This window comes from Delphinapterus leucas, chromosome 6, assembly GCF_059928025.1.
Source record: "Delphinapterus leucas isolate spDelLeu-1000000601 "Yukka" chromosome 6, BTC_Dleu_Yukka2, whole genome shotgun sequence".
Taxonomy (NCBI): domain Eukaryota; kingdom Metazoa; phylum Chordata; class Mammalia; order Artiodactyla; family Monodontidae; genus Delphinapterus; species Delphinapterus leucas.
In genome coordinates, this window is record NC_143134.1 from 23,571,441 (window position 1) to 23,596,782 (window position 25,342).

The 25,342-nt window shown below is 57.0% G+C and overlaps 1 protein-coding gene across 2 annotated transcripts in view; it reads right to left on the minus strand.

Annotated features, from left to right (window-relative positions):
• Window positions 1-772: 772 nt before the first annotated feature.
• Window positions 773-25,342, minus strand: part of BMP1 (bone morphogenetic protein 1) — a 42,700-nt gene continuing 18,130 nt past the window's right edge. The window contains exons 9-20 of one of the 2 annotated variants that reach the window (XM_022562861.3): window positions 20,908-21,010; window positions 19,321-19,437; window positions 18,913-19,058; window positions 18,616-18,811; window positions 17,215-17,340; window positions 16,271-16,431; window positions 15,671-15,851; window positions 11,737-11,862; window positions 8,527-8,654; window positions 8,048-8,261; window positions 5,940-6,190; window positions 773-4,035 (exon numbers count right to left, since the gene is read on the minus strand). In XM_022562861.3, coding sequence (XP_022418569.1) covers window positions 3,901-4,035; window positions 5,940-6,190; window positions 8,048-8,261; window positions 8,527-8,654; window positions 11,737-11,862; window positions 15,671-15,851; window positions 16,271-16,431; window positions 17,215-17,340; window positions 18,616-18,811; window positions 18,913-19,058; window positions 19,321-19,437; window positions 20,908-21,010 — 1,884 coding nt within the window. In that variant the 3' untranslated portion in view covers window positions 773-3,900. The other variant, XM_022562862.3, reaches the window with a different exon arrangement.

Sequence of the window (25,342 nt, forward strand, 5' to 3'; positions counted from 1 at the left end):
TGGCCAAGGTCCCAAGGAAAGGGACGAGGAGGGACCATTCCCCGAAATGGAGGAAGGCCTTCAGGAAGCTGAGCTGAGGTGATTGGCCATAAAACAGCTTGGCCACAGCATCTGGAAGAGATTGGAACCAGATGTTCCTGGGATGGGGGAGGGGAGGGCTGGGAGGCTGGGAGGGGGCTGCAGCAGGAGAAGCAGGCTGGTCAGTGAGGGGGTGGGCCTTCTCTCAGGGGAAAACATCTGGCCTCCTTCTCCCCTCCTTACTCCTCTCCCCAAGTCAGGCAATACTATTTTTGCAAACTGGGGCAGCAAATCTTTTCACATATTCTAGAATCAGCTTTGTGTGTAGGGACAGTCAAGCACAGGGTGTGACTTGGGAGGTGCCCAGAAAGGCTACCAAGGCTACCAGCTAGCCAGAAATATGTCCCCCGCTGCCCCGCAAGCCCCGCCTTGCTGTGGGTTAAGCATTGCCCTCTCTGGCACATGTAGTTCTGCGCTAAACTCCTAACGCACGACTGGAAACTGGTGAACCCAGAAGTTTCCTTTTGGCATAGGAAGAGCTTCATCCAGGAACTGGAGAATTGTTTGGCAGATGACAGGAAAAGAAGGCCCATTTACAGAGAGCCTATTATCCAGGCGCTGTGACAGGCTCCTTCCAAAGTCTATCTCTTCCTTTCTTGAAACACTGTGCTATCATCCTCTGTATCTAGATGAAGAAACCAAGGTTCAGAGCAGTTAAATGTCTCACCAAGGGGCACGGAGCCACCAAATGGGAAAGCTTGTATTCAAAACCGGCTATGTTTTTATTTTATTTATTTAAAATTTTTTTGGCCATGCCGCGCAGCATGTGGGATCTTAGTTCCGCTACCAGGGATTGAACCCATGCCCCCTGCAGTGGAAGCGCGGAGTCTTAACCACCGGACTGCCAGGGAAGTCCCAAACTGGCTGTGTTGCATTCAAGCTTATAACCTTCTCACGACCTACTGAGAAGAATGTGGGGTAAGGGAGAGGGGGAGGGATAAAAAGGAGTGAGGGGGCAGTGCAGGGCATCCAACCTTCTTTCTTTTACAGTTGAGCCAACAGTTGGCCCTGGAAGCCCCCAGGTACCTCAGGAGCGTGTCCCTGCCCTCTGGCTCTTGGAGACTAGACCCCAACAGGAAGGGTTGCTGGGGAAAGGTGATAGGCTGGGGAACAGAGGCCCAGGGAGGGGACAGTTGGTCAATGTCACAGGGCGAAGCAAGGCAGAGCCAGATCTCCTGACCGCCAGGCCAGGGCTGGTGTCCTGTCCTCCGAGGGCTAGAGAGGTGCGCCCAGAGGGAGGAGGCCGGAGCTCCAGGGTACGTGGTTATCTTAACCTGGTTACCAGGTTGGGAGCGCAGTCTGGGGCAGGTCCATCCTAGCTTTTCTGCTGCTGGCCGCACACTCAGGACCCAGGAAACCTCAGGGACTTGGAGACAGTTGGACGAGGAAGGGTTCCGTCCTCTGACGTGGAATCACCTGACTGGCTGGGCAGCTGCGCTGGAGTTCATCTAGTCTAGAAGCCTGAAGTAGGCAGAAGGTGAGGGTAGGCCGGGTCTGGAGAACACATTCATTAACTTCTGGGATGTGTATCAATGGCCTGCAGCCAGCTCCTGATCAGCCTGCAGCGCCCAGAGGCAGCCTCTGGGAAGGTGGGCCCAGGGAAGACTGGCAGGGCCCACCAGCACGGGCCCCTGAGTCGTTAGAGGGGCCCGAGTCTATGGTGGTGATGGAGTCTTGGGACGGGTGCCCAGGGTGGCTGCATGGGTCAGTCCTGAGCTGCCTCCGGCTGTGCCGTTGCTGTTCACAAGGGCCCTAACCTGGGTCGGGGAGGACTGGGTACTCTCTTGGGCCGCAGTCCCGCAGTCTGGACGGGGCTGTGATCCTGACTCTCTTGGCACATGTGGCTTGTCAACTGGCTCTGAGCTTCAGAGGAACCTGCAGTGCTGGTGAGGAGAGCTGTGACCACTGACTACAAATTCTGCCATGGAGCTGAGGCCAAGTTTGTTGGCAAAGTGTCCAGATGAGATGCCTGGGCGGCTCCAATGGTTTGGGAGTTTTTCTATTCTGTTCACGGCCCTCTGAGCTGTCCTGAGCAGTTTGGTCAGAGGAGGTGGAGGGGTGGCCGTGACATCACAGCCTGTGACCTCGCTGGCCCTCCGGCCAGCACCGACTCCCTCACCTGCGCTCAGGACTAGGAGAGAAGGCTGCAGCCTGACCATGGGAGCTGGTCCTGCATGCACATCAGATACTAGCCATGTGTCTGGTTTCCACTGCTGCTTTCTGCCTAAAGGACCAATACGGGATGCACCGTGCCGCATTGCTCCCTGGGGGTAGGTCCCCCCACATAGTCCAGACAGCAGCTGGCACAACATCTCCCTCTGCAATGGGAAGGAGTTTGGGGCCAGTAAAAGACCTACGGTCCCCCGAAGGCTCTCGGGGAGCCCCAGGGCTTGAAACAGGCTGCCTGCTCGCTCTGGAATCTGGGAGTGGCCAGTCCAGGCAGAGAACCTGGGTCCTCTCTGGGCTTTCTTTCCCTGTGAGATCCACGGAGAGAAAGGGTAGAGAGAGGCTCCTTTGAAGGGAAGGAGCGGGGATGTAGTTTCTCTCCACCTGGCCTCAGGGAGACAGGTCTGTGCCTCACTATTGCCTGGACAGGGAGAAGGCAATGGCAGGAAGGAAGAAGCCAGACAAGACACAGCCATGGGTCCCCTTGGGAGAGGAGGCCAGAGCTGCAGTGTTCGCTCAGTGGCTGCCGAGCATCTGGCTCTTGTTTCACCGAGGAGAGAAGGATCCGAGGGGCCAGCACTCGGGGTCCGACCTTCAGGAGGGCAGGCACTGGGGGCCAGCTGGTGGATCTGTTCTGGCTGGTGCTGGTGTTCTGGGTCCTGGTGGGCTCCCCTAGCCCGACACCCAGACCCAGAGACAGAAGACCCGGATGGACACTGGATGGACAGACACACGCCATCCCCTTTTACATATCTCCTCCCTCCCCACCGAACAGCCTGTTTGCAGAATGTCCCACCCCTTCAGCTGTGTGGGAGAGCCTCGAGCAGTGTGTGTACATGGGGCGCCTGCAGGCTGAAGTGTGCGAGGCGTATCTGTGTGTGCCTGACCGTGAAATCCCACCCTCTGGGGCCCTGGAATTGACGGAAGGAAGGGCAGCCAGTGAGGCCAGGTGTCCTGGCTGGGGGCCGGCCCCAGACACAGCAAGCCTGCGCATCTGGAGTGAGACGAGCCACCCCACGCCCGCCGCCCCCATACCCCAGACAGCATCCGGCACGGGATACTGGCTGTAACACTTTCGGTTTATTGGCTGGGGTGCCCTGGTGTGGCCGACCAGCCACTGGGCCTGAGAGAAGCCCTGTCTTGCTGCCCCACTCCCTCCCCTTCATCCTCCCACCCTGGCTCCTGTGGGACATGTATGGAAACTCACGCCCCAGGAAACAGGGGGAAGTGGAGGCTTAAAATAAAACCAAATCGGGGTTGGAGAAGGGGTGGGAAATGTACATTACAATGAAGATATGCTACCGGCCATACACAATACAGCGTGTAGAGACGGGCAGGGAAGGTGGGCGGGTCCCGGTGACAGACCCTCTCCCACCGGGCTGGGCCCCCAGAGAGGAATGGCCACTTCAAGTGTCTCAGGGAAAGCTCTGGCTCCCTGGCCCTGGCCCTTCACTCCTGGCGGGGGCAAGGGAGGAAGGGATCGTGGGGCAGTGGCTCATGTAGGAGTCCAGTGCCCTGCCTCACCTGGACCATTGGCCCGCAGGTCCTGGCACCTGGGGGACGGGGACGGGGTCCCGCCTTCTGCCCAGCCCCCGCTGTCCGGCTCAGTTGACTGAGGGCAGCGGGCCTCCCGTCCCCGCCGTGTGAGGGCAGTGGTCACTTCCTGCTGTGCAGCGTGTCCTGGAACTTCGTGCTGGTGTATCGCAGGTGGAAGCCTTTTTTGGTAATGGTGTCATCCGAGTGGAATTTCACCAGGACAGAATCTCCCGCCGAGTACACCTCCTCGGGAGGCTGACAGAGGAAAGGGGTGGGCATGAGACTGAGGACCGGGGCAGGGCTGCTGTTTCCCTCCCCGAGCTCCCCAGCTATAAGGAAGGCAGGCAGCTCCCGACTTCCGCCAGATTCCCCCAGCGCCTTGAAGCAGGAGGAGGATTCTTGGGAGCAGGGGTTTAATGGGGTGCCTGGAGGAGGGGAGGTAGCAGGGGGTAGAGGAGCTTGTCTTAAGTGCAGAGTTACACTTTCATTCCACACCCAGCGCTGCTACTAACTAGTTAGCTGTGAAGTCTTAGGCAAGGCACTGCCCCCGGCTGGGCCTGGCTTCTCTCAGAAGCTCTCTGCTCTCCAAGCCTAGAAGGGCTGGTGGCAGGAACAAAAAGAGGATAGCCGGGAAAGGGAGCAGCTTGTCTGAGTGGCCGCCTTGTTGCTGTCCCGGCTGTCTCTTGGAGAAGACAGGACAGCTGGGTCCCCCAGACCCGGACTCGGCCACCACGCTCCTGCCCTCCCCCGATGCTGGCCATGGTCAGCTCCGGGTGATGCCCCTTCCTAGGCGCCTGCAAGCCCCTCCTCACCTGTGTGTGCAGGCCCTCAGCATGACAGCCACCCACAGAGCATCAGCACGAAGAGGCCCTGGCCCTCAAAGCCCTCCGAAAACCTTGGGGACATTTCCAGCAACCATGCCAGGAAGCCCTGACGGAACTGGGTTCCTTCCCCAGGTCCCCTCCCGTTTGCTCCAGCCTGATGGAAGTCTTTGGAAGACGCCACCTGGGGACACCCAATTTGGTGTGTGACTCACCCAAAGGTGTCAGATCAAGGGAGTCACAGCCAGGTGGGGAGGGGGCACTAGCTTGGTCGCCTGGGGATCCTGGAGCGGCTGAGCCAGGCAGGCAGGGGGGCTGTGTGCTCCGCTTCCCCAGCTCTCCACCCTGTCCCAGCCCTGCCTGGCCCTCGCCAGTTGACAAAGGCTGAAGCTCTGCTCCTAAGGGGATACTCCACCGGCCAGTGCCGGGTTCAGCAGCTACTGCTGCTCCTGGGAAGTTTAACCCTTCCTGGGGCACCCAGGCAGCCCTGCAGCACGGCCACGAGAGAGGCAGGGGACCAGGGAAGTGATGGGAAGGAGGGCGGGTCTGAGTGTGCCTATGAGTGTGAGTACATGTGCAAAAGTGTGTGTGTGTGTGTGGAATGGCGAGGGGAAGACGGCATTCACTGAAGGAGGAGAGGATTAAAAAGAAAAGAAAAAGAAAAAAAACAAAAGAACTCACAAGCTCTGCCTGGAGGAAAATAAACCCACCTCTGCGGTTTTCCTGTGGCCTTAGTCAAAACCGCATCAAGCAAACTTTTGCCCACTGCCTCTGAAAGTGCCATTTTATGGACCAAGAAGTAATATTCAGTATCCGCTCGGACAGCGGCATCAGTACGCTTTGGGACCAGCTGGCCTTTCACCAAGAAGAGAAACGGGCAGTGGAAGAGATGAGGGTATTGTTATGGCTCCGCCAGAACGACTGCCTAGCACGACTCAGCTCAGTCCTAGTCTCTGGCTCCTGCCCCAACCTCTGCCCTCATTCTGGGCCCTGGTCAGCTGCCTTTGGACTGGGACGAGGGAATCAGAGGGCAGAGGGAACTCCATCCTCCTCTCCAGATGCAAACTACCTTGGAGACCCAACCAAACTGGTGCTGAGCAGGCTTGGGTCAGGGCAGGGCCTATCCCAGAGGCTGCAGGAACCTCTGTGTTGACCAGAAAGGACCTGGTTTCCTGGGTGGGGATGGCCCAGGGCGGGGCGGGCCTCTGTGAGCGACCACCCACTTTGTAGGTCTCTGGCTCCTACAACGTGCCAGGCAGGGGCTGTCCCCCACGCCGGGACCCCAGGCCTGCAGAGGCGCTGGGTCCCTGCGCTGGGGTGAGGGGTGGCGGGTCTCACCCCGGAGCCGCAGTAGCGCCCCAGTCTGGGGGCCGTGCTGTCGTAGCCGTCGAAGAGCTCCATGTAATCGTAGCCGCAGTCGGCCTCCTCCTCTACCTCGAAGGTCTGGAACACCAGCTCCACGCCATAGCCTTCCTCGGCCACGATGACCCACTCGCAGTCCACGCCCCCGGGGTAGTTGTTGTCGCCAAACTGGGCGTGGGAGTAAAGGTCCTTGGTCTTCACCTCTGCCTGCACCTGGCCTCCACACTCTGAGGGGGGAGGGGGACACAAGATCAGCCACCCCACCCTGAGCACGGCTGTGGCCCAGGCACTGTCCCTCCCCATATTCAGGCCTCCTGGCCGTATGGAGGCCCTGGGACGAGGCCACATGGCTAGTGATAGGTGGGTTTGGACCCGGCCCAGGCCTTGGCCTGGAACAAGTGCTCTGCGGCTTTCCCTCTGGAGAGATGCCCGCGGAGGCCCGGGGACGTGGTGGGTGGAAGGCCGCTCTGAGCGGAGGCCCCAGGGAGAGCACGCTTGTTGAAAGAGGTTGCTGCTAATTTGCTCCAGCTGATGGCTATCACGGAAGAATGTGGGCCCTATGTCGCCTGCGCTCCCATTCTTAAGCGAGAAGACGTACTCGTGGATTTTATGCGAAAACTCCTAATTTTTAAACGTTGGCTCACGTTTTAAAAAAACACAGTGTGGGCCAAACAGAGCAGGTCTGAGGGCCAGATGGAGTTCCGGGCCTCCAGTGTGTGACCCTGTGCTGGGAAGGGCAAACGAGAGCAGGCAGGGCAGGGTCATCCCGTCCACCCCTTCCTATGCCCTCTGGCCTCCAGGACACCTGGGCTCACGGGTGGGGAGTGGATGGGCGAGGCCTGGGTCAGGGGCTGAGTTAAAAGGGAGGAGCGGGACTGTGGATCCATCAGCTCTGGGGCCTCCCCAACAGGTAGCTTAAGACCCACAAGAAGCCTGCCAAGCCCCCAGCGGTCACCGTTGGCCTGATGTCCCAGGCCTCACAGGACTGGGCTCCAGCCTTTCTCTGTAGCCACACCATTCCCAGTTCACTGCTGTCCTCACACGCCCATTGCTCCAGCCAAACTAAATGACCTGCGGTCACCTGTGTACACCCAGAGCTGTCTGGGGTTGTGGCTGTGCTTGGGCTCGTCCCCTGCCTGCAATGACCCATCACCTCACGCCCAGAGCGAGGCCCTTAGCGTGTTTTGTCTCCTGCTGTAATTATCTGTCCGTGTCCTATCTCTCCCCTGGGCTGTGGGTTCCCGTGTGGGCAGGGGGAAGGGCTTATGCCTGATCCATCTCTCCGTGCCCCTCTGAGTCTCCTGCAGGGGACCAGGGCTCAGTAGAAGGTTGTTGAATAAACGAACAAGTAAATGCAGAGTAAACCCCTCAAGGACTGAGAGGTTTGTCTGCTTCGTTCATTTTTTTTTTTTTTTTTTTTTTGGCGGTACGCGGGCCTCTCACTGTTGTGGCCTCTCCCGTTGCGGAGCACAGGCTCCGGACGCGCAGGCTCGGCGGCCATGGCTCACGGGCCCAGCCGCTCCGCGGCATGTGGGATCTTCCCGGATCGGGACACGAACCCGTGTCCCCTGCATCGGCAGGCGGACTCTCAACCACTGCGCCACCAGGGAAGCCCTGCTTCGTTCATTTTGTGACCCGCACTTAGGATGCTGCCGCGTACCTGCCACGTGTTAACAAATGTCTGCGGAATGAATGAACGCGTGAATCTGGGGGGGTGGAATGTGGGTGGCCTACCGCACAGTCAAGCGTCCTACCTCTGGGGACTCCAGGGGATTCCCTCCCCATCTCTGGTTCTCTACCCACTGTTGTCACTGCCCTGTTTTCTTTCTGACCTTCGCACCCCTAATCAGGACCTCCTCTCCCTGGCCCAGGAGGCTGACTCTCTGCCCCTCTGGTCTGGCCTTCAGGACATGCTGTCTGTCCACCCGGCCAGGGGCTGGGTCTGTCTGTGTCTTCAGGAGCTCTCTGTAAACCTCCGACTGGAGCCCAGGGCTTGCCTTTGAGACCAGGATCGGCAGATGCCTCCAGGACAAATGACCACACAGGGCACCGGCTGCCCCCACCCTGGCCTGCGGTGGGCTCACCTGTGGAGTGGGACGCCTGGAAGCCCTTCCTCTGCACGGAGTTGTCAGAGTAGAAGCGCAGGAACATGCGGCTGCCCGTGGCCAGGACGGGCTCGGGCTTCTTGCTCCCGCAGAAGCGGCCCAGGACGGGGGCCTTGGCGTCACGCCCGTCGTACACCTCCAGGTGGTCATAGGCACACTCAGGCTGGGACTCGATGTCCATCTCCATGAAGGTCTGGAGGGCATGAGGGAGGACAGCGAATTAGGAATTATGTGGCCGTGGGCAGGAGGCATGGGCAACAGGTGGCACCAAACCAAGGCCCCCGGACCCCAGTTCATGGACACCAGGGCAGTGGCCACTGCTGGTGGATGCCAGGCCACCAGCCTGCAGCCTGCATGGCCCTGAGCAGTGCTCTGAGTGACATGGGGCTTTGGAGCTGACAGGAAATAGGTGATGCGCAGATGGCACAGAGGAGCGGGGTGGGGAGCGGGCATCCTACCAGCTTGACCCGGTGCCCGGGGGTGCTAGAGATGGCCCAGGTACACTCCTTCTTGCTGGGGTATTTGTCAGGCCAGTTGGGGCTGGTGATGGTGCCGCTGGTGGATGTCACCTTGTGGTCACAGCCGGCTGTGGACAGGTGAGTGAGGGGAAGGAGATCAGCAGGGACCCCAGTGCTCCAATGGTCCCTATGAAGAAAGGAAGGAAGAAGCCCCTCCCTCCCCTCCTCCCCCTTTCTTGCTTCTCTTGTCCCCCACTTAGAAATGGAATGAAAGCTCACGTTACTTCTTTTCCATTCAGTCACCCAGCCCGGGGAAATCTAGCTGCTTGGTTCCAAGCTGGACCTCACCTGGCACCATCCATGGAAGCAGCCCTCCCAGGCGCCCTGTGTACACTCCTGGACCTTTGAGGCCATTTGGCCATACCACCTCTGCTCTCCACGAAGCTGGCATCCTCTGATCTGCCACGCTTCCATATCCACAGAAGACTTTGGCATCTGACTCAGTTCTCTCCACCCCACTCCTGCCACCATCCTAGGTGATGTCAACAAACACGTGGATGGTCCACCCACACGCCTCGTGCCCCTGACCTTCTCAGCTCTATGGGTTCTCACCTCTCACCACCAAGGCTTCGCCATCACCCTCCAATTCTCGATGCTACAAACACATCACCCTCGCAGTGGCCACCTCCCGTTCTTCCAGGGCGCTCAGACCCTCCCTTTCCCTAACAGCTCTCCAGCTTTAGAGAGGCCTCCATGGCCTTGATCCTTCCACTTCCTCCCAACACTTCCTCCTGGGTTGACTTGCTTCTCTATCAGCTGGACCATGTGGGCCATCACCCCCAACTGCTCATCAAGGGCCGTGCTTGAGCAACACCATCTTGGAAAACCCCATTCGTGGTCTCCAAGCGTGGCTGGGCCCCCACCCCTTGATATTCTTTGGATTCGTCCTTCACCAGCTCCATCTCTCACCTCCTCAGCTACGGCTCCGAACCTTCGGCCCTCTCCTCAACTCCCAGCCCCGCTCCCAGCAGACCACCTCACCTCCTGCCTCCTGGAGAAAAGCAGGGCCCTCAGATATGAACAACTTCAATTTCCCAACCCCTACCTGCAAACTCACCTTCCCCGCTCACCTTCCCTCCTGCCTTGTCTTAGAGAAGGTGCCACTCCTCCTGGGCAGGAATGGATTTTCCTTCCTTGAGCTGGAGCTCATTGCTGCCCACCATCTGGGGACCCTCATGTCACACATTACCCACGCTCACTCCCTCTGCCAGCTCGGCCAGGCCACGCACCCTTCCTACGCTTTGCCCATCCTGAAACAACGCTCTCCTCCTGCTACCACCCATCCTGTCTCCTTGTCTTCAAGAAAACTTGCTACACCATGTTTTCACTACTCATGGCTCCTTGTCCCACTGCAATCTGCCTTCTGCCTCGGAACAGCATGGCCTCACAAACGCCAAGGCTGATGCTCCTTATGCGCTATCATCCAATCTGACAGGTCCCTCTGAGGAAAAGCCAGTGCACTGCTGGACTGGGGAGGAGAAACGGGTGGGTGGGGTGCAGGCTGAACGGCTGTGCCTATAGTCAGAGGCTCACGGGATGAATGCACAGCCGCCAGCGTCCAGAGGGGCAGTGCCCTCGCAGGCCACCCAGCGGCCCGGGTGGAGGCAGGTGGAGCTCCTGGCCTCCACATTTGAGCTATGAGCTGCTTCCATTACCCATCTTCAGCTTCCCATGTCCACACTCACTGCCCCCCACCCCATTTTTACACCAGTTTTCCCCACCCTCTGATTTCTCCTTCCATGCCCACTTCTCTCCCCAGCTACACTGCAGTCTCCTCGGGAGCAGAGGGATACCCTCTTGAACCCCCTACAGAACTTTGCCCAGAGCTACACCCTCCACAGAGGGTCAGGAAATACTGCTTTGTTACTAGCCTAGCACTTGAGTAAGAAACGATGAGTTCTTCTAAAGTGAATCGGAGCTACACACAGGCCATCTTCCCAGGAGGTTTACACCTGCTCCTGCTCTCTTGTTGATGTCAATGCTGAGGGTTCTTTGGCAAAACCCTGTTTTTCATAGAAAGTACAGAGATGGCATACAGTTTAGACAACATCAGAAGAAGGTCTCCCATAGCTAAAAGATATGGGGCTCCGTGAGTCAGGTACTCTATATTTGGAGAGCCTGAAGCGATGGGGATGGAAGCCCTGGGACGTCCGTTGGGTGCTTCACCTCTGTTTATCCTAGTCGGCAGTTTATTTGCTGGTACTTTTGTTGTCCACCTAGTAATGGTGAGAAGAGGCATTTGCCAGGCACTGTGCTAAGTGCTCAAAGCAAGGGCTCTAAAGCGTAGGACCATCTCACGGGTGAGGCAATTGAAGCTAAGAGGGCCGAAATGACTCACCCAACGGCACACAGACTCTCAGTGTCAGAGGCGAGTCTACATTGTGCTGCTGGGATAGTACATCCCCAGCAGGCACGGGCCACAGTGGAATCAGCAACTGGGAGCAGGCCAGGGTTGTACTGCATCCAGAGAGGTATCACGTGATATGGGCAATGACCCGAGAGCTGTTTCCAAGGATCTGCAGGGCTTCAATGTCAGGGAGGCAGCAGCCCTGTTCTGGGTGTCCCCAGGGGTCAGAGATGCGACCGATAACAGTGACATACGTGACTGCTTGCTATGAGCCAGGCACTGCTCGGAGCACATCACAGCGCCCCACCCCTAGGAGGAGGGTCCTGGTGCCATCCAGGAGTCACTCGTGAGCAAACCCGGGTGCGGAGAAAGGAAGTCAGCTGCCCAAGGGCACGTGGCTGGCTAAGTGGTAGGGCTGGGAGCCTGGCACCAGAGTCTGTGCTCTTCACCACTGTCCCAGCTTGCGTCCCTGACAGCGGGAGGTCGGACAAAGAGAAAGACTTGGACATGGATTTTAAGGAGCACTAATTACCAGAACAGCCTAACAATGGGGCCTGGGGGCAGCCCCTCCTCTCCAGAAGTGTGTGTGGCTTGGATATTGCTGGGGGGGGGGGCGGGAGGGATGGGGAGGGTCCGTGCACTAGGCGGGAGGCAAAATGAGGTGACCTCAGAGGTCACTCAGCTTCTTGAGTCCAAAGAGAGGCCGAAGGAGATGGCACCTCTGAGCCCGCTCCCCAACCATGGTCCTTCAGGCCCCAGGCCGTGGGCAGGGGAAGGTGCCCGGGGGCTCTGGCAGTGCTTACCTTCCTTGCAGTCGTGCTTGTTGTCGTGGAGGACGAAGCCGCTGCGACACTGACACTCGTAGCTGCCGAAGGTGTTGACACAGTCTTGCTGGCAGCCGCCGTTATCCTTGGAGCACTCGTCCTTGTCTGCAGGGGGAACAAGCAAGGGCAGACTGGTCCATGCAGGGATGAGGGCTGCATCACCCCAGGGGAAGTGGGAGGACTGGCTGGGCGTCCACCTCGCCCTCCCCCCGCCCCCCCACAGGCAGGGTGGGGAGCGGAGGTCAAGGCGATGGTGGGGGTCCAGGGCACTGCATCAAGCGGAGGTGGCTGAGGGGGGCCCAGCTGTGCGGAGAGAAAGGAGAAGTGGACGGAGGGAGGCTGGGGTCTGGAGCTGACCAGCATGGGAACCCTCTACCATTACCTGCTTACTGGACAGACGGACAAGTGGAAAAATAGACACATGGACAAGCAGACTGCAAGAGAAAGGAGCAGGACGCAGGGGTCCCTCTTTTACTTCACAACAGGAAATGTCACAGACACCATCAAAATGGGAGGGGCGGGAGGCAGGGAGGGTCCCCTGTCCACGTGAGCGGGGGCGGGGGCGAGGAGAGCACCAGTTCTGTCCGGCCGGAGGGAGCCAGGCCGGCATGGCAGAGCGGAGGTCGGGGTGGGCGGCAGCAGAGCCCCCAGCCCATTCCGTCCAAGGTGAGGTTCCTGAGTAACAAAGGGTCCGGGAGGCCAGGCGGGCCTCACTGGGGGGTCCGGTTTCTTTTCTGCACTCGGAATTTGAGCTGGTGGGGCCGTCCCCGGGGGGGCTGCAGAGCTGGCCTCTTTTCTGAAACGAGAGAGAGAAGGAGAAAAGGGACCAAGGGGTGCGGGTGGAGGGCGGGGGCCAGGGAGGGAGAGCAGTGAAAACCAGGCCCGGCTCCGAGGGGGGTCCACGGGCAGCACGGGGTTGGGGGGCAGCGGGACACACATGCAGGACGGCCATGTCCGGAGCAGCCAGGCCACGGAGGGGCAGCGGGTGGGAGGAGGCACAGCGACAGGGGACAGACGGGAGGAAGCCTGCGGCAGGGAGAAGGCCTTGGGGGTGGGAATGAGGCCCGCACGCTGGGGAAGGAGACGCAGTCTCTAGCAGAGCGGAGCAGTCCATGGGAAGGGGGCCTCATCCAGAGCTCGGCTCTCTCCTGGTGCTGCAACTACAGAGTGTGTTACAGACACAGACACACACTCACGCCAACACACCCACAGACATATTATCCCTCACCCCGTACCGTCGTCCCAACACGGCAGCACAGACACTGACCCACAGGTTGACACACACACACACACACACACACACACACACACACAAACACATGCACAGGATACACGTCTGCCCCTCACACACAGACACCACACTCACGTCAGCCATCGGCCACCTGTGTACACGTGCCAGGGATAGACGCCGCTGGCTCACTCCCTGTGCGTGAGGAAGCGTGCACGGGCACACACAAGCACAGGTACAAACAGAGACACACGTGGATGCAGAGACCATGGACTCATCGGCGGGCCACTGCGGACTCAGGAGGGCTCACAGGCGCAGCTGCTCCCATTCAGGTGGATCTGCACATGCGCTCTCCCATGAACACAGAAACTGACACACAGAGGGACACGTGGTCACAGGCACGGGTACATCACACACACATATTCTCCAGTCTCTCCATGGTCATTTTGGGTACTGTGTGCCTGGAACGGAGGCAGGCATTCAGGGAAGGGGAGTGGACACACAGAATTCCAGAGATGAGCCCCGAGGTAGAAAGATGCCTGCTGACATTCACATGGCCAGGCGGAGTCTGTGACAACGGCAGCCCTGTTCCGGGTCTCCCTTGGGAGAGGGGCCCGAGGGCTGGAGCACTGGCTCCCAGATGGCCCTACTTCTCCAATTCACTCTCACGTGAGCCAGGCCCCGTGGGACCCAAACAACCCAAGGTCAAGAGGTGGAGTCCCCAAGTCCTTCCCCAGGTCTCCTCAGTTAGAGCATCACGAGGGACCCTGACAGAGGGCCCTGTGGAAGCTGCCTTTGCACAAGCCCTGTGAGAATGTGGGGTGATGGGCACCCTACAACCCATCCTGGGGTTTCACTGAGTAACTCACTGATGACTATGCTGGGAGCTTCAGGAGTTCCAGCTCACGGAATGAGCAAAGATTGTCCTGAAATTGACCCCCATGCCTTCCTCGTATTTGCACCCCAAAACCGGGTACAGTGCCTGGCACATTGTAGGGGTAAAAGAAAGACTTGCCCAATGAACGAGTGAGCGGGTGACTGAGTACTAAGTGCAGTGTTGAGAGCTGCGAGCCCTGAGAAAGGGCTGCTTTAGTGCCCGGAGAGGGGCTCTGCCGTGGTTGGGGGCAGCCTCTCCTGGGAGCCAGGGATGCAGGTTGCAGAAGGGGCAGGAGCAGGGAGTGGACACGGGCCGGGACAAGGAGATGGCACTCACCCTCCAGTGCCCAATGCCCCGGAAGGTGGCTGGGGTCACACTGAAGGTCTTCAGGCTCTCTCTTCTTCTTGCCTTATGGTCTCCTCGCTGGGTGTCCCAAAAGTCCAAATAGCCCCCCTCCTGGGGGGTCAGAGTCAGATGCCCTGGACCCTGAGGGCTGAACCTTGATGCCCAGCGGTGAGGGTCCTCTGCAGGTTTCTTGTGAGAAGGGGCAGTGCAAGTGTGCGTGTGCAGGTGTGTGTGTGCGTGTGTGTGCACGCGCGTCTGTGCTGAGCTGAGGGTGGGCTGAGGGTAGCAGTGTCGGGCCAGGGCAGGGCAGTAACCGTGGGTGGAGAGCCCTGGGCTCTAGGTCTGACAGATGTGGTGCTGGTCTCCCTCCGCCCCGCCCCCCTACCAAGACTGGAGCAACAGAAGGGCAGGAAGAGACAAGAGTAAGCAGGTAATGGTTTCCCCAGGGCCGAGCCCACCCCTGAGTGGATGTTACGTCCCCTCAGCCCTCTGGTGAGCACCTCACACGGGTTCCAGGTGGGCCCAGGGAAGAGAGGGAGTCGCATTGCAAGGGTCTCAGCCAGCAGTGGGGCAGGGGCTGTGAGGCACTGTTAGCAGAGCGGGGTGGCTGGCAGTACCAAGCAGGGAACCAGTGCACAGGGGCAGTGCATGGCATCCAGTGGGGCAGGCGAGGGTGCAGGGCGGCCACATAGGGGGCTTGAGGATGCAGGACCCTGGGCAAAGGAGGGGAGAAGGAAGGCAGCGTGGACCCGGCCGGAGGCTTCTGGGCTTCCTGCCGTCCATGCCTGGCCCACCAGGCGTGCTGGGGATGAGGATCCCTGGGTTGCTCCCCGAAAAACTGTCTGCTCCAGCCAGCCCATGGCCTCCTGTCTGCCCGGAGATGGGGCCCTTAAAGGGACTTGACCCCTAGCCTAACGTGGGGCAGCTGTCAACAGACATGTGCTGGTTGGATCTGAGTCCCCCACCGTGGGCCTCGGGGGCGTGGGAAGGCTTTGGGGTTGAGGGAAGGGAGGCTCCTTATCGCTTCTGAAGGCCCCGGCATGACCCCATTTGGTGTGTGCAGGTTCTGATGAAAGATTCAACCACTGCCGGATAACCTGCCCCACAGTCCAACGCAGACACCCTCCTCTTCTGCATGCGGCAGCGTCCGGCCTCACTGCACTCCCTGTTCCCAGGGCCTGACCTCTCTCGGGTCTTGGCTTGCGGCCCCTGAGGCCTGGAGCGCCCTCTCCCTTCCTTTCTGCAGGCCTATGTCCTGCCCGGCCTCAGGTCGGCTCCCATACAGCCTTGAGGGCTCAGGAATAGCGGGGTTCAGGCAGGGAGGGCCGTCCTGGTGGTGGAGGGCCAGTGGGGGGAGCAGGGGACAGACCCTGCTGCCCGGCACCAGAGGGGCTGCAGAGTACAGGGGTGCAGCGGCAGGAAGAAAGGGATGCGGGGCTCGGAGCTGGGGAGTCCGGGGTTACCTGAGAAGAAGTGGGCCTTGAAGCCCTTTTTGGAGACTGTGTTGTCGGACTTGAACTCCACACGCATGTTGTTGTACTGGGAGGTGATGACCTCGGGCTTCTCGGAGCCACAGAACTTGCCGTGCAGCTTGGAGTCGGCCGTGAGTCCGCTGCGCACCTCCACGAAGTCGTACTTGCACACCTGTGGGGCAGCTCAGCTCCAGGCCCACCTCCTCCAGGAAGCCTCTCCTGACCACCCTCGCCTGAGGAGGCTCCCTGTTCTGTGGGTCCTTTCGCCTTTAGTTACCTGCTTTGCCACATCTAACAATTCAAAAAGTGCCACCCCACCCCATCAGTTCCTCTTGTGCTCCCCACACAAGCCCCCAGCCCTGCCTCTCCCCACAGGCTTCTGGACTCCACGTCCTTCATTCCCACGTGCCACGTGCTCCCTGGCCTTCAAGGCCCTCCTCCCTGAGCCTCCGCTGCTTCCTCTGAACCCCCCCACACACACTGCCTCTACATTCCTGGAGTATTTCTTTCGGAGGGTAGGAAGCAGGCACCAGGCTGAGCTCGCACGCCTCAGACCTCCCTGCATCTCCTCAGCCCCAGGCGGGCACTTACATCATTGCCCTCGGTCTCGAAGAAGTCAAACTGCAGGGAGATGCGGTACTGGGTGGGCGCCACCAGCTGCCAGATGCAGTTTTTGTTAGGGGGGTACTCCTTGGGCCAGCCCGGGCTGGTTATGGAGCCATTGAGCTTGGTGAGGAATCCACCACAGGCAGCTGGGGGGCACAAGGGAGGTGGCGTCACCCACCAGGAGTCCCGGCTCTAGAGAAGGGCATGGACACGGGCTGGGGTGCATGAAGGAGGAGGAGTGGGTTTGTGGGTTCCCCCAGCCTGGGGGGCTGGTGTGTGGTCTCTATGGGGAAGGAGGCAGGGGAGGGGGGGTGTCTTCAGAGTAGGAGGAGTTGTGTGGTCACTTCAATTTTCTCTGCGAGAGAACAGGCCAGGCGTCTGCTTAGAGGTGGGGGGTGGGGTGAGGGGCTCCAGAAAGGCAGTACCAGTGGGCAGGGGGTGCTGGGAGGGAGGCAGGGAGGACCAGGGGGCAGGGACTGGGAGGCACGGAGGGAGAGGGAGCTGCTCAGAGGTGAGTGGAGAGAAGCCCGGCAGCAAGATCAGGCTGAGATGGAGACAGTTAGCCAGAGAGCGTTTCACTACCTCCTGGGAACATTTATAATGAGAGGCTGGAACTCAGTGCCTGTCTAAGAACAGTGGTTTCCAAACTGTGGATCGTGACCTTCTGCTGGGTGATGAAATCAATCAAGATCAGCATTTAAAAAGAACAAGAATGAAAACCAAACCAAACCAGAGTACATCACACCTGGTCACAGTGTGTTCCAGGGGATTGAAAGAGACAATGTATTCCTTACCCATGAGTAGTGACCAAAGTACCATGGAATCCTCGTTTTTCTGGAAAGGGGTCTGTCCAAGGGCAGAAGAGACCCGGGCTGGAGGGTTTGGGGTGGGAGAGGGAACAGGGTCCTGGGCAGCCTGGGGGCACTTACCCTCGCAGCGGCGCTTGTCAGGGGCCAGCTCATACCCAGGGTCGCAGCTGCACTTGTAACTGCCTAGGGTGTTGAGACACCGCTGCTCACAGCCCCCGCGGTTGGGCCGAGAGCACTCGTCCACCTCTGCGGTCGTAAGGAAAGGGTGTCAGTGACTCCCAGTCCGGGGCCTGGGTCCCTCCTCCTGCCCTCTGTTTGGGAGTCAAGTCCAGGATCCCTCAGGCTGCTAGGACCACCCCCAGTCCCATTCCAGGGGGAGGAAGTCAGCTGTGACCTGCTCAGAACCCTACCCGGTCCCCAGGGGATCCTGTCTGTGACAACCCCAAAGGGACAGGCAGTTCCCTGAAGGAGGGGACAGGTGGACCCATGGAGCCTTCCTTCTGACCACACTGGCTGGGCTGGTGGCCACCACCATTCACTGGGACCTCTCATGTGCCATCCCCGGCTGAGTACTATTCTTTCACCTCTGCTTCAATCCCTACATGAAGCCTGTGATGGAGGGGCTGTAACTGTGCCCAGATTACAGACGAGGAAATGACGCTTGGGCAGAACACCCTCAATGCCCAGGGTCACGCCGATAAAAAGTCCACGCTGCCTTGTCTCCTCCCTGAGCTCCTACGGTACTTTCTGCCTGCACATCTCACCAACATTCCTTCAGTACAAACTTTTGGACTTTGAGGCAACTCCTGAATTGTTATGTCAATTCTCTGTCGACCACCTACCGTGTGTCAGCTACTTTTACCTACGTTTGTCATTTACTCAGTGAGGTACGTAGTTTTTCAGTGGGACCTTTTCTGCCCAGTTAGGCCATAAATTCAAGGGCAGGGCGCCAGGGTCTACGAATCCCTCACAGTGTGTTGAGTGAGTGAATGAGGAACGAATGAAGCCATGGCAGCACCATTCACAATAGCCAAGGTGTCCATCCATGGGTGAGACTAAAGGAAATGTGGTTCAGACACACAGTGGAATACTATTCAGCCCTAAAAAAGAAGGAAACTCTGCCATATGCGATAACACGGATGAACCTTCAGGACATTATTTTAAGTAAAATAAGCCAGTCCCCAAAAGTCAAATTCTGCATGATTCCACTTACATGAGGTATCTAAAATAGCCCAATTCATAAAATTAAAGAGTGGAATGATGGGTGCCCAGGGCTGGGGGAGGGGGAGGGGGGGAGTTATGAATCAGCGGGCATAGAGTTTCCGTCGAGCAAGGAGATCTGCACAGCACTGTGCCTTGGTCGGCAATACTGGTTTGTACACTTAGATGTGCTCCGGGCGTAGATCTCACGCTAAGTGTTCTTACCACAATCGAATAAAATTTAAAAAATAAAAAGAAGGAACAAAGGAGGTGGGTTGGCCACAGGAGTGGGCCGGGGTAGGGGAGCGGGGAAGGAGGCACCTTTGAAAAAGTTGACGGCGAAGCCAGCTTTGTTAATGGACCCATCGGAGACGAACTTGAGCCAGAGGCGGCTGGACGTGCTCTTGATGTCGTCCGGCTTCTCATAGCCGCAGTAGCGCCCGATGAGGGTGCTGCTCTCGCTGTGCCCGTCGCGCACTTCCAGATAGTCATAGGCGCAGCTGTCATGGCGCTCAATCTGGGGGTCGGGGGCTCCGTCAGCAGGAGGAGCCCTGGCGGCCCAGACCCAAGCCCCGGAAGCCCGCAGGAGGTGGGCCGTCCTGGGGGTCTCTGACCCACCTCAAAGGACTGGAAGGTGAGGCCCACATGGAAGCCCTCGGACACCTGGATCCGCCAGATGCAGACTTTGCTGGGCCGGTAGTCGTCTGGGTAATTGGGCGACTGGATGTGGCCGTTGTCCTTTTTCACATCTCCCCCACAGATGGCTTTGGGGACAGGGGACGAGGTGGGAAAAAGAGGATGTCGGTCAGAATGCTCTGCAATGTTCGAGAGCCCTTCTACCCCCTCTTCTAGCCCTGCCCACCCACATCCCCAGCTTCCCAGTGCCCCTGGCCCTGGCCAGTCCCAGTGGGATCTCTGCTTCCTCCTTCACGGGCCCTCGGCCTTGCCTCTGGGGTGCCAGGAGGGAGTGGTTCTAGGGTGCCCAGGGACCCCACCTCTGACTCCCCCATCCCCCTGCCTCGGTACCTTCATAGACCGCAAAGAAGCCTTTCCCGACCCAGTTGCTGCTGCTGCGAAATTCAACCCAGAGGCGGCTGTCGGTAGAGACAATGGGCTCCGGGAGTTTGCCCCCGCAGAAGCGGCCTGCACAGACGGCGCGGACAGGGGGCAGTGAGGCCCAAAGCAAGGCCCTCTCCCTTCCCGCACCAGGGCTGCACCTCCAGGAAGCCCTCCCCACCTCTCTGAGGGGCTCAGGGGCTCTGGCCCTGGTCTGCACTTGACACACATTCAAGTTGGCCTGCATCTGGTCCAAGGTCCAGTTTGGCCTTGAAGGGCCAGAGTCCACTCTAGAAGATTTCCTGCCCTTGAGGGAAAGGATAGGAGTCTGTTTCTGGGAGGAACGGTGACTCCTCACCTTAGCCAACGGTATCTGTGTTTTATTTACTTTTTCAAAAGAGCATTACCATCACTACGTATCCTTTCTCATTTGCTCTCCATGCAAACAAGTAATAACCAAAAACAAACAACAGTTTTCTTTTGCTCAAATGCTGGGGATGCCATGGGACCCCAAATAAATCCCAGAATCTGGGGACTGGGTGAGAAAATGTCCTCTTTGAAATAAAACCTGACAAGAATCCACATAAGCGGATAAGGCTGGCCATCTGTGGAATTCTTTGTAGTCAAGAATTGACTAGGGCTGATTTGTGTGTTCGTAATAATATGGGTGTTTCCCAACTTACAGCAATGGACACAGGGTGCTGGCCTAGGAATGTAAGTTATGAAAAAGAAACTGCAAAAAAAAAAAAAAAGAAACAGCAATCTTGGAAATGCTAACACTTCTGTAGCAAGAAGTGTCGTAATGACAGCTGCTTTGGGTGACTAATAAGAAATATTCGAACATCAGAAACTGGGGGAAAAAAAGAGATGGTTAGCGAGGATTTGTCAGCCTGCTTCAGGCAGAGGCTGGGCTGTGAGACAAAGTTCTAACGCTAATGAGCGGTCCTGAGCTACTTAGGCTCACATCCAGATCGAAGAAGAATTCATGTAGCTCCTCAGGCTCTAACTCTGTGTCCATTACAGCATCTTCTGTCCTGTGGTTCTGACCCATCCATCCCCCACTTCCCCACTCCCCTCCCCCCTGAGACAAGGCACCCTGTGCAAACAAGTTTGGGCGACCGTGCCAGGAATGTAGGTCTCTGTGGTACACCAGGCTGCATTGTGGGCACCCTCAGGCCACATCTCGCAGACAGAAAACAGAGCCTCTGAAATTGCCCAGATGAGGAAGAGAGCCTGGAGCTGAGAGGACAGGCCTGTCCATCTCCCTCTGTCACCTTGTGTGATTGCCCACACCTACACACTGACAGCCACCCTCTGACGGAGGCCTGGAAGCCCATACTGAGGACCTTGAGGTCCACACTGGGGAAGAGACTTGCCCAAAGTCACACATTTAGTGATGGAGCTGCAGCACTGACTATACCGGCACTCCTGGTTCCCATGCTAGGGTGCTGCCCGTAGCCAAGTGCTAGTGTTGGGGGGAGGATGCACAGCGTGTCATGTGAGTAGTTCTAAGAAGGACGCAGCTGTGGAGGAGGTAAGGCGGGGCTGTGCCGGTACCTCGGAGGGGCGCCTTCCTCCAGAAGCCGTCTCGGACCTCCACGTAGTCGTACCAGCACAGGCGGCTGCGGTACAGGTCCATGGACGTGAAGTTCAGGATGATCTGGGGAAATGGGGGAGGAAGAAGGTGACACCGCTGCCCACACATCGCCCGCCGGTGTCGCCCACCAGCCCCATGACCGCTGCCTGCCTCGTGAGGCTGTTTGCCATGGGTTATAAATAGTTAAGTGTTCCAGAAAGGAGCTCCTGGCCCAGAAGTGTCCCTCGTCCACAGCCATCTGCCAGTTCTAGTCAGCATTCTTCCCAGATACCCCAAGCCAGGCCTCACTTAAAATGCACAGCCTCATTGAAAGTATGTTTGAGACCTGGGGTCTCATTTTACTGATCTCCTTAGTAAGGAGCTGTTGCTTAGGGTTAAACAAACCCAGCTCTCTTCATGGTCAACTTAAATAATATAAATTACAGCATCTTTAGAGGGAAGAGGTCTCCTTGGTGAGAGGAAGGGCCCAGGGAGGCATGTGGGACTGGGGGCAGGGGGCGGTCTGAACGGGAATGAAGGGTCCAGAGAGGATGAGCAGGGGGAAGAAGGCCTCAGTCACCCATCATCGCGCATTTACTGAATGCTGGTTCTAGGCAGGGCTCGTGCTAACCGCTGAAGGGAGTATCAGGTCTGCATGCCTCCAAAGAATGGGTTTAAGACACTCAACTATACTTCAGTTAAAAAAAAAAAAAAAGGGCTTCCCTGGTGGCGCAGTGGTTAAGAATCTGCCTGCCAATGCAGGGGACACGGGTTCGAGCCCTCATCCGGGAAGATCCCACATGCCGCAGAGCAACTAAGCCCGTGTGCCACAACTACTCAGCCTGAGCTCTACAGCCCACGAGCCACAACTACTGAACCTGTGTGCCGCAACTACTGAAACCCACGTGCCTAGAGCCCGTGTTCCACAACAAGAGAAGCCACCGCAATGAGAAGCCTGCACACCTCGACAAAGAGGCGCCCCCACTCGCCACAACTAGAGAAAGCCTGCACGCAGCAACAAAGACCTGACGCAGCCAAAAATAAATAAATAATAAAAGAAAAAGAAAAAAAGATACGTCCCTGTCAAGGAGCTTAGGACTTAGAAGAATAAGACATATGCATGAAAAGACCACCTAGTGAAAAACTCAGATTCCAGTCATACGAGCCTGGGTTTGAATCTCGCCTCTGCATAAAATGGTGCATAAAATGAGGAAAGCGCATCTCACCCTAACACAGCAATACATAGGTACAGATACTGCCCTAAGTACCTCCTTCACATAAACTTAGTTCAGCCCTTGAACTCATCAAACGTTCACCTAATACTGGAGGAACGTTTGATACCTCGGTAAGTAGCAAGTCTCCCCAGCAGGGGGGCATATGAACAGGTAGACAAGCACACTTACTAGGAGGGAAACTGCTTCCTTATTGTTTCCGGAGTGAGCCCTGAAGCCTGCTGTATGTTCAGAGTCCAACAAGCAGGGACTCCAGAGAATGGCACCCCCATCTGCGAGGAGTGTGCAGTGGGCATGAGAAGGCCCAAGGGGCCCACCTGTGAGGTGCTAGCTGGGTTCCCCGCTGGAGGAGAAGGGGACAAGGGTGTCCATCTCCCCTGTGGCTCACTGCAGTGTTAGAGGCAGACAGAGTGGAGGCCAGAATGAAAACCACTGGTCAAGGAAGAGCTCCCGGCTCATGGTCACTTTAGCACCGACCCCGTCAGAATTCTTGGTGTTTTCTTTTTTTTTTTAATTTAATTTAATTTATTTATTTTTGGTTGCATTGGGTCTTTGTTGCTGCGTGCGGGCTTTCTCTAGTTGCGGCGAGCGGGGCCTACTCCTTTTTGTGGTGCTTGGGCTTCTCGTTGCGGTGGCTTCTCTTGTTGCGGAGCACGGGCTCTAGGCGTGCGGGCTTCAGTAGCTGTGGCACATGGGCTCAGTAGTTGTGGCTCATGGGCTCTAGAGCACAGCTCAGTAGTCGTGGCACACGGGCTTAGTTGCTCTGTGGCATGTGGGATCTTCCTGGAGCAGGGCTCAAACCCATGTCCCCTGCATTGGCAGGTGGATTCTTAACCACTGCGCCACCAGGGAAGTTCCTTCTTGGTGTTTTCAATATCCACCTGCACTAGCCTTGCCATTTCCTGACCTTTGCATTCCCTAACCTCCTCTCTCACCCTCTCTCTGCCCCTTCTCAGCCAGCACATCATGCCCTGGACCTTGTTATCATCCATAATGTCAAATCCAAGGACCCCACTCTACATCCATGCGCCCCAATCTTTCCTTGCTCCCTCCCTCTGTACACAGAGCTCAATGATCCTTCCAGTTCACTGCAACCTTCAATCTACTGAGCCTGTTGTACTTTCACTGCCTTTCACCCCCGTGTACTTACATTTCTTCTGACCTAGCTTGGAACCCATGGTCCATCTTTCATATTTTCTTTTGATTCACACATGAGTTTAAATATGTTTGTGTTTGGGGGAGCTTTCATTAATTTTGTTACTCTGAGATGTAATCGAGTGAGATCACGTTTTGAAAAGTGCACTACAGGGGACTTCCCTGGTGGCGCAGTGGTTAAGAACCTGCCTGCCAATGCAGGCGACACAGGTTCGATCCCTGGTCTGGGAAGATCCCACATGCTGTGGAGCAACTAAGCCCGCGTACCACAACTACTGAGCCTGCGTGCTGCAACTACTGAAGCCTGTGCGCCTAGAACCTATGCTCTGCAATGAGGGAAGCCACCGTAATGAGAAACCCGCGCACCGCAAGGAAGAGTAGCCCCCGCTCGTCGCCAACTAGCAAAAGCCCACGTGCAGCAACGGAGACCCAACACAGCCAAAAAAATAAATAAAAATTTAAAAAAACACGAAAAGTGCGCTATATTACTCCTTTTTTTTTTTTTTTTTGGCCGTGCCGCAGGGCTTACAGGAGCTCAGTTCCCCAACCAGGGATTGAACCCGGGCCTCGGCACTGAAAGCCCGGAATCCTAACCACTAGACTGCCAGGGAACCTCCGAAAACTGCCCTACATTACTCATGACGATGAGTAATCATCATTGGGAGTATTATTATTATTATTATTATAAAAATACAAGTCCTGGCATTTCGAAAAACTGAAGTTGAAAATCTGTTCTAACTCTTGCTATAGAGCCAGTGTCTTGTGACCCAATATTTTACCTTTTTAGAAAAGACCAAATATGACCACAGAGGAAGTTTAACTCACTATGCAATCCTCGGTGCATGGCACATAATAGCTGTTTAATAAATACTTCTTGAAGAGAATTTTGCTTTTTGGAATCTATTCTAATATACTTGCCCAAGTGTATAAAGATTTAAGTTTCAAGGTATTTATTTTGGTAGTAATGAAAGCTTGGAAAAACTTAAATCAGCATCCATCAAGAGACCTGAGGGGACGATTAAATAATTAAATTAAGGGCAATCAAGATGATGGGATGCCAAGCAACCACGAAAGTGATTGAGGTAGATCTATATGTGCTGACATGGCATGACTGTGATTTATTGTTGAGTGAAAGGCAAGTTACAGAAGGCCACCCCCACCCCCACACCCCCACACTAGAAGGGTCTGGAAGGACATCCCAAGTGTTACCAATGCTTAGTTGTCTCTGTGGAGTGGGATTTGGAGGATGAGCAAGGGGAGAAAATTCACTTTTTACCGTAGGCATTCCTATATCGCTCAAAATGTTTATAACATGCATATGTTATCTTTATATCTAGCAAACAACAAAAATATCTTTCGAAGAGCTGCTGGGTGGAAGAAGGAATGCAGAGGGCCGAGTGAGGGCTCCCTGACTCCTAAACTTACACCCTTAACCCCTATTCCACGTGGCCTCCTTGGGCCTGCCAATCAATTTCACTCAGCAAGCAGCCCTGAGAACGGCAGCCACTTTCCCTCCCTCCCCGGAAACAACTGTGACTCTGTCCAGGGGGGGATGGATTCAGGCCTCTGAAGAAGAAACCGTGCCCAGCCAGCAGAGCCCCACGGGGCCCACCCAAGACCTGCCACAGGCAGGAGGAAGCAGAGGCCACCTCACGTGGAAGGAAGAGACCTGGGCGAGCAGTCAGGGGCATCCTACAGGGAGGCGCAGCCACGGCTATACTGAGACCGGAGGTGTCTAATTAAGAGTTGTAACAACTTCTGTCGTGTGGAAACAGCTGTGCGCTGGTGGCAGGGACACTGCCCTTTGCCAAGAAAAACTGGGCCAGCTCTGCCACTTCCTGGCTGGTGACTTTGTGCCTCGCTGTTTCTGTCCGAAAAATGGAGGTGACCATAACGACTCCACTGGGGAGTCGGGGGCAAATGAGATACGGGTACAGAGTCCCCAGGTGCACCCTGCGTGTGGGAAGTATTCCTCATGCTTGTTGGGTGCTCTCAGGGAGGAGTTGGGAGAACACGCCAACCCTGGGGG